The following is an 8303-nucleotide window of genomic DNA, read 5'->3' as shown; positions in this document are numbered from 1 at the left end:
CTAGGTTTTTGTGTGGATAAAATGCCTGTACTGCCCAAAGTGAGTACAAATTGCACACCCAAAATGAAAGGGCATAAAGAAAAACCCTTTAGGCTTCTGTGTTGGAATAGGACTGGTGTTTACTGAAAAACTAGCCTGCTTCAGAATACCCTTTTCCACCCATTTATCTCCTTTTCATGCACCAAATGATCCATTGTATAGAATTGTTTAACTTCAGAACTGCAAAGATTTCAGAGGTCATCTAGCCTAATCCTCTTGGAAACAAGCCTTGGAAACATCGATGTGTCAAAAGGCAGTCATTTAGTCTCTGCTCACAAACACAGATTGGGGAAGACCTCCAGTTTCAAAAGAGACCTGAATTCAAATGTCAGCTCTGCAACTTACTTCTTGTGTTACCCTGGGTAAGTCAATTAACCCTATCATCATCTGAGAAATAAGGGAGTGATTGCTAAGGTCCCTTTCTAGTTCAAATTCTTCCTCACATTAAGATGAAATCTGTCTCTGGGTAACTTCTTAGCTCTAACCAATGGAGTGAGACAGAATAAGACTTATGAAAGGCCTTAAAATATCTGAAGATACATATAAATCTCTCCTCCTCCAGTCTTAACTACACCAGTTCCACCAATCATGCTTCTAATGACATAGTTTTAAGTCCCCTCAGAATCAGCTCCAAGCTTATCAACATCCATCTTAAAAATGAGGTGTGTAAAAAAAAAAAAAGAAGAAAAAAATGGAGTGTGTTAAAATTAAACACAAAATTACAGACTTGATGGGACCATGGCAGGGCATTCAGACATACTCTCTGCTAAGAGACATACCATGTACTGGCTTCTTTGAGATGCCACACTTCTAGCCATTCGGTATATCTTGCTGCATTATTATCCATAATAATCTGATTTATGAGTGGAGATATGGAGCGGAGTTGTGAACAACAGGGCACAGAATAGAAACCTGAAGATCCTTAGTAAATGTTTGTAAAGATGAGATTGTGTGATTAGTCTTATCCACATGCTGAGTGCTGTTCAGGGCTTTTCAAACTCACAACCCAGGAAACTCCTTTACTGAATTACTTATAGGTAGCCCATATTATACATTCTTTAACAAAATACACTGTCCTGAATCTGTTTAATAAGTAGCAAAAAACAATACTTCTTCCTTTATAAAAATTCCTTTGAGTTTACAAGGCAGTAACTTGAGCATTTAGAGGCTTCACTTAACATGACGGAGGGAGTATTGAAAACATAAATGCTTTCTCAGCAGGCACCTGGGACTCAAAGAAATACCTCTTGCCCTTAGGAAAGAGAATATTTAAAAAAAAAAATTGACGACGAAATAGTTGATTTTCTTGATTCTCACTACCCAGTGAAAAAACAGGCAATCAACTGATAATCAGAGGTGGCTCCTCCAGGTATCAAGGATGGGGAGAAGAGGGTCCTGGGCTAAAAGTGGTATTGGCTGATGGTACTTTGGGACAAAAGTACTTAATCACAGCCATAATGATTTAGGGGAAATCTGGGGAAACTACACATGCCAGCACTGTCCTATTAACCAAGCTGCCTGGCTAAAACAAGGCATGCTGGTGGGACTTGTGACCGGTCTAAAACACCAATGGTAAGGGGTAGGCAGCAAGGTTGGCTTTCAATGTAGGGAGCTTTCCCTTACCCCACCCCTTCACTGAGACTGAGAGGGGAAACACTCTAGACAAGTAGGACACAACACCTGTGGTAAAAATTTCAATGGTCTATGGTCGGAGAGACTGGGTCTGGGGTAGACTCACTTCCCAACAGCTCCAGCCTAAGTCCTGGACTGGTTGGATAGTCTGTTCCCCCTGGGGTAGCTGTTTACCCTCAGTCTGATGCCTTCTCTCTGAAATGACTACCAGTCCCACAACCCCACCTCCCCTATTCCTGAGAGGGAGGAGACCGGGCCAGCTGTTGCTCCCACTCAACTTCCACCAACTTGTAGAGGTCCATGGTGGCCTTGGCATCTTCAACTGAGGAATGCCCGCTCTTCCCTACCTAAGGGAAGAAGGGATGAGAGTAGAGTAAGGCTGCTTCTCCACTTTCTCTTTACTTCCCTGCGTACCAACTCTCTTCTCTCAATCTTATTTCTCCCTGGCATGTAGTAAGCACTCAAGTATTTGATCTAAGTTGTACCCTTTAGCTACAAGGGGACAATACGATGTAACAGAAGGGGGGCCAGTATCAGAATCAGGAAGAACCTGGTTCGGGTCACACCTTTGACACTTACGGGTTATGTGACTCCTAGGTAGATCAATTTAATCATTTAATCTCTTACTGCCCCAAGCAGAACAATCACTGATCTGCATTGGAAGGGGAAGTTCCATCACCAAGAGTCCCTCAAAATAACATCATAGGTCCAGATGTTAAAAAATAAACCAAAAGCCCATCTCTGTCTCTCCACTGATAGTGAGACCTCTCTGGAAATACAGCCCCCATTGTGAATTCCTTTCATCTCTTCAGGGTTTCACCTTTGGGAAATCCATGCTGTTGTCTAATCTCTGTTCCTCCTATATAATGTCTATTAATTCCATTTTATTCTGTGTTCTGTACTGATAAAGCCTATCCTCCACTTTCAGAGAACTGCCCTTCAAATCACTGGCATCTAGGACACCATTAGCCCTCAATCATTTCTTCTCTGGGTTCTTGCTCTCAGTCCTTTTCCCCTTTTCTATGTGGCTCAGAAGAAAGGCTGAATTCTGGGAGAGACTGGTGCTTCCCTGAGGTTGGTATAGTGAAGTCATATCTTTGTCTGTACTTTTTATTCTTTAGAAGACCCACCCTTCTCCTCTTAGCCAAACCCAATTCCAGGGCCCATCTATTTACAGTTAGCATCATTTTATTCCCAAAATCAAGCTGTGGAGAAAATGAGGAGAGATATTATTATTCTCATTTTGCAGATGGAGAAAGTGAGGCCAGAAAAGGCAAGTGAACAAAGGTCAAAAAAAGCAAATTAGAAGCAGGGCTAGGGCTAGAGCCCAGTTGCCTTGCCTTTAAGCCAAGAACTATCCCTATTAGACCTCCACACTAGATACATACAGGTAGTCAAAGTTGAGGAGGCTAACTCCAGGAAAAAGAGGGTCTGAAAGAACCATCAGAATTCTAAATTGGGGGATACAGGTGAGGGGTAGGGATGGGGTTGGTATATGAAGGGGAGTTTTAGAGATGCTTTCTGGAGCTTGGAAAATGTTCACCCACCCCCAACACTTACCTGAATGTCCTGGTGGAGCAGTTGCTTGGTCAAGCGCTTCAAAGAGATTGACTCATTCTCAGGGAAGCCAGCCCGGGAATTAAGGATAGGGATTCTGGAAGTGTCTCGGGTAAGGGGCTTGGGGTGAAAGTAATGGAGGGCTTTGAAATCATTGTGGATGGCATGGCCCACTACAATCTTGCCAAGGAGTATCTTCAAGATCTGAAATTCAGGGAGGAAGGGTGATTGAAGTCTCTCCTCCATGTACAAATGCAGCACGGCTCAGCTTAGCTGATATACCCCTTCCATATCCTTTTTGTTCAGTGTGTCCCTCTCAAACTGCTCTCAAAAGTCACATCTCCACAAACTATCTTTCTCCTAATAGTCAAACTGTTTCTAAATTCTCTAATTCCCCTCCTTCAAGGCACCTCCCCTAGCTTAATTAGATGAGAACAGATGATTTCTCTTCTTTTACTCTATCTGGAATTGGAAATGGAATGGCCAAGTCTCCCTTCCCCCCACCAACTCTCCAACCTAATGATAAATTTATTTACTCTTACCCCCAAATTATACTTATTCCCAATGAGTAAGGTTGTCTAAGCTTCTGCTGGATTGCTAGGTTGATCTTAGAACAAAGTACTCAAGAGTACTCAATGATTTTAGTGCTGGTGACCTTGATCTGTCACCCTCATTTTTATAGATAATGGAACTGAGGCCCCAAGAAATGATTTAACCAGGGTCACGATGCTAATCTAAGACAAAGAAGGCACTGGAATCTAGGCTCTTGACTCTATATTCAATATTCTTTCCATTACACCAACTCCTATGACCCCTATCATATATGCCTCATAAGATCACAAATTTAGAGCTGAAAGGGACCTTTGAGGCTATCTAATCCAACCCCTTCATGTTACAGATGAGGAAATCAAGGCCCAGGTTAAATGATTTTTTCCAGGTTACAAAGTAAAAGGTGGGATTTGAACCAAGGTTCTCTAAGTCCAGGACCAGTGCTCTTTCTACTATACTGTATTAACACTGCCTCCCTTAAAAAAAATCGGTCTCACTATATTATGATGACAACTGTCTCCCTAAAAATTAAAAACTGAATCACTTTTATTGCCACTCGGCTCGAAATGACTTCTGGCTGTTTCAAAAAATCAAAGTCACCCTTAAAAGATGATACAGCACCACTCTGAGGGTCAAAAGAATAGGTTACAAGCTATAAAGCAAGGGTTCTTAAGCTGGAGTCTATGAATTAAAAAAAAAAACTTTGAGAACTATATTTCAACATAATAGATTTCCTTGGCATACAACATTTAAACACATTATTCTGAACAGAGCCATCAGACTGCCAAGAGAGTCCATTAGTCCATTATGAAAAATGAAGAATGCCTGCTCTGAAGACAATTCCCCAGCTCAGTCCTCAGAATATCTGAGGCAGGGGCAGTGTGACTGCAGTATGCACATGGCCTCCTGAGAGAGTCTACTCTGCAAGGGATAGCACTCATGGCTGGATATGTTCCAATGGAGGCAGTAACTCCATCAGTTGGTATGCCACCCAGTACATGGCTACCCACAAAAAGGCAGGCAGCAAATGCTTTCTGAAGATAACTCAACCCAGATCAAGCATTCATGCTCCATCACCCTTATTTCTTCTCATCTCCCCAGAGTGGGCTCAGGATTCCAATTCAGCTCAGCTACCTCAAGCTTTACAAGTCCCCACCACCTCCTACACCTTCTTTTGTATCCTTCTACCTTCTCCTTCTCCCAAACCCTTTAGAGAAGTCAGGAAACCTTCTCTTGACTTAACTCAACCATTTTTGTCTTTTTTTTTTAATTTCTCCTCCACATTTTCATTTATACCACACTGCACTGGCATGAACGGGAGAGGAAACAGTACCAGAAAGAGTCCTAGAGCAAAGACCTGAATCTGAATGCTGACTTTGCCACTTATCATCTATGTAACTAGAGGCAGATCACTGCCCTTGTTGGAGCCTCAATCACTAAAGTGAGGTTCAACTAGATTACCTCTAAGATCTCTTTCAATTCTAGCCCCTTGTGTCTAGTATTCCCCCATTAGAGAAAGAGCTTCATCAAGAGCAGGGATTCTCTCTCCTCTGCCTGGGTCAGTCTTGGAGATCAGAATAGGATTCTGCACACTGAGAAGTTATGGTACAGATATATAGGCAAAAATAAAAAAGCACAACATGCCAAGTACCTTAGAGCAGCTCATAGAGAGAACTGACTCAAGGGCACCACCTACAGGTTTCTGAAAAACCCTGCAGCCAAAGCCTAGTTCCTCAGTGCCATAAGAGGCGTTCACTTTGAATACTCATAAATTAAAGTCTGCCTTGAAGAATACAACACTGATGTAAAGAAACAGGTCCTATGATGGAAGCCAGGAAGCACAAAGCCCACACTCTGGGAAGGGAATGCTAAAGTAAGAGTTAGGATAAGGCAAGAAGTAAGTAGGGTATAGTGGTATGAATGCTGGACTGTAAGCCCTAGTTTTCTGTTCCAGCCCTAGTTTTGCCATGAATAACTGTGTAACTTTACTTTTCTGAACCTCTTTTTATTCATGTGTAAAATAATGGTGTTATACTAGATGCTTCCTAAGGTTTCCATCCAGTTCTCACATTCTTGTATGACTTCTAGCCAAATGATGTCAGCCACTGAGCAAGTGAAAAATGGATACATTCCCCTTCTTCCAAAGGTACTCTTAGAGCCTTCCTCTATGTAATAGGGAAAAGCAGTCCAAGGCCTGAGTGCCGTGATGGAACTAAGAAGGGATCATTCAGGAGCATCTCATCACCCAATTCTGCATTCTGACAGAGACTAAGAAAATAGCACCGAGGGCCATTCCTTCACCTAAATTCTGCATTATTCCTTTTGCCATCTGTCTTCTTTTCCAAACCTATTCTGCATTTTTCTCCTAGTCCAGGAGGCCTTCCCAAATCAACATCCTTCCTTCCCCCATAATATTTAAACATCTGTGTACAACTTGATCCTTTGTTCCAGTCTCTGTCCAAGTCTTGGTGGGAAACGGTGAAGTAGGGTTACCCTGTCTTAGGAATCTAGCTCCAGAACAAGGCTCTGTGCCGAGTATAAAGTGTTAACTAAGATACTACTCCCTTTCTCACTCCCTACTTACTACCTTTCACCAAAGCCCAGTCCCTTCCTATCTAGCAGTCTTCCTCCTTAGCTCGGTCAAGCCTTTTCCCTGATTGTTTCCTTTTAAGAGAAAGACCCCAGGTATTCTAACCCCCACCCCCCTTCCCCACTCCCATCACCTCTTTCCGGGCCGCCTTGAAAGGGATGGCATTAACCATATGTTCCTTCTTGATACCGCTCCACTTGGTCCGGTAGTCCACAATTTTGCAGGGAGGACGAATGTATTCATCATATAGCACGTCACCACTGTAACTTACAATGCTACATCGGGCCAAAGAACTGGTATGGCCTTTAGGCCCTGTGCCCACCATCTCGCAATCAAGAGCCACCATTTTCTTGTTGCAGCCCTTCTCTGGTGCAGGTGGGAGGGTTCGGGCTGGTGGGAGGGGGTGGAGGCCACTCTGGAACTCTGACAGGAGATCTACCTTAGATGCCACAGATACTGAACTGGTCTTCCGTGAAGGAGCGGGTGTCAACCAAGACACTGTTGATACTTTCCTACTCAAGGGCTTTTCAATTCCATTTTTTTGACTGGGTGTCTCCTCTATAGGTTCAGGGAGGGGATGAAGTTTCTGTTTACTATTTGTGCTAAGGGTACCCCCTTTATTTTGGAGTTTAGAATGCCCTGATCCCGAAGGCCTAGCAGGGACTTGCATCTGTTTCTGCTTAAGGTTCCTCTGTATCCGCCGTTGTCGTTGGATGAAACGCTGGTGCCTGTGGTTCCCCTCAGTTGCTTTCTTTGGGTGAGGACAGTCCCCAAAGTCCAAGTTGAGAATCAGGGTAGACATTGTCAAGAAGGGTTGGAGAGAAGAGTGACCAGGAGGGATCTCACTTCAGACAGTGGCTTCTAAAAACAGGGAAGCTTGAGGGCTTATTCCTGGCCAAAGGCCAAAGACCCACATCTTGAGGTGTGTGGCATACCCTATGGAAAGAAGAGTGACCAAGATGACCCCAGAGTCTAAGGGTCCAATAGATGGATGGTGAAATGACTCTTTATAAGCTTCAGCATAACCTCAGATATCAGGAAAAATACCCAACCTGAAGGGTTTTAAGATAGATAACAGAGGAATCACTTTAGGAGCCAAAATGTTTGGAGGGAGTGAGAGTGAGGGAAGGTAACTTACTCAAAAGCAAAGGGATGAATGAGATGTTTAGAGGCAGCATGATACAGATGAAGAGATTTACAAAAAACATGTGAGTTTCAATCCAGTTCATAGTCAGTTTTCTTGGGAAACTGAGGCACTCAGGCTGAAATGAAGTGATTTGCCTAACATCCTGCAATTAGAAAATGGTTACAACCCACACTGTTCAAGATTCCAACACCTTCTGAAAAATGTGGGTTGTAATACTTGAGACTTCTATTATTACCATGGACGATGTCAGTCAATCAAAGTGTCCCTGGCCTACCTCATTCAAGTTTAAACCGTAGAAAATGGATCTGCTCTCTGCCCTTGTCCCCTACCCGAATCCTCCAGGCTTTTCTGCTTCCCCTTGACTCTCCCACTTTCAGTACCTCAAAAGCTAATGTACCTCAAGGCTTAGGGCCTACCTCCCCTTTTCTGGGCCTCAGTTTCCCCATTTCTAAAATAGGGAGATTGAACTAGATTCTCTCTAAGACATCTGAGGCTTTCAATCCCGTGATTCTGAAAACTGTCCTGCCAAGAGAAGGCTCCTGACCCGTGAAGGGGATGAAAGGACACGGTGGGAAACTGAGGCTGAGGCCAGGGAAGCTGCTGCAGGATGGCATCACTCCCCACGGAGTCGCGGTAATCAATCGGGGGCTCAGAGAGTCTTCCGGCCCGGGGATACGGTCCCACCCTGATCTATCCCCAACACGGCTGGAGGAACCCCAGGCCGGACGCCGGGCGCACGCCCCATCGCGCTTCACTCACCTCCTCTGGCGGCCCCCGTAGAGGCCGGAA

At 43.9% G+C, this 8303-nt stretch overlaps 1 protein-coding gene across 3 annotated transcripts; it reads right to left on the bottom strand.

Annotated features, from left to right (window-relative positions):
- Window positions 1–1108: 1108 nt before the first annotated feature.
- On the bottom strand, window positions 1109–8302 carry ISG20L2 (interferon stimulated exonuclease gene 20 like 2). Of its 3 annotated transcripts, none has more exons than XM_069107564.1 (4): window positions 8274–8302; window positions 6501–7303; window positions 3232–3432; window positions 1109–2018 (listed from the first exon to the last, which is right to left on the bottom strand). In XM_069107564.1, exons 2-4 carry the CDS (start codon window positions 7167–7169, stop codon window positions 1902–1904), a joined length of 987 nt encoding a protein of 328 aa, XP_068963665.1. In that variant the 5' UTR covers window positions 7170–7303; window positions 8274–8302; the 3' UTR covers window positions 1109–1901. The 3 variants fall into 3 exon arrangements, with proteins under 3 accessions (XP_068963665.1, XP_068963667.1, XP_068963666.1); XM_069107566.1 differs by lacking the exon at window positions 8274–8302 and adding an exon at window positions 8059–8243; XM_069107565.1 differs by lacking the exon at window positions 8274–8302 and adding an exon at window positions 7506–8040.
- Window position 8303: the final 1 nt, after the last annotated feature.

The sequence above is a fragment of the Petaurus breviceps genome, unplaced genomic scaffold, assembly GCF_028583685.1.
Source record: "Petaurus breviceps papuanus isolate PSGF00001 unplaced genomic scaffold, PetGlider_PUasm1.0 90165, whole genome shotgun sequence".
NCBI classification, from domain to species: domain Eukaryota; kingdom Metazoa; phylum Chordata; class Mammalia; order Diprotodontia; family Petauridae; genus Petaurus; species Petaurus breviceps.
The sequence above is the reverse complement of the archived record's forward strand: the minus strand, read 5'-3'. Positions and strand labels throughout refer to the sequence as shown.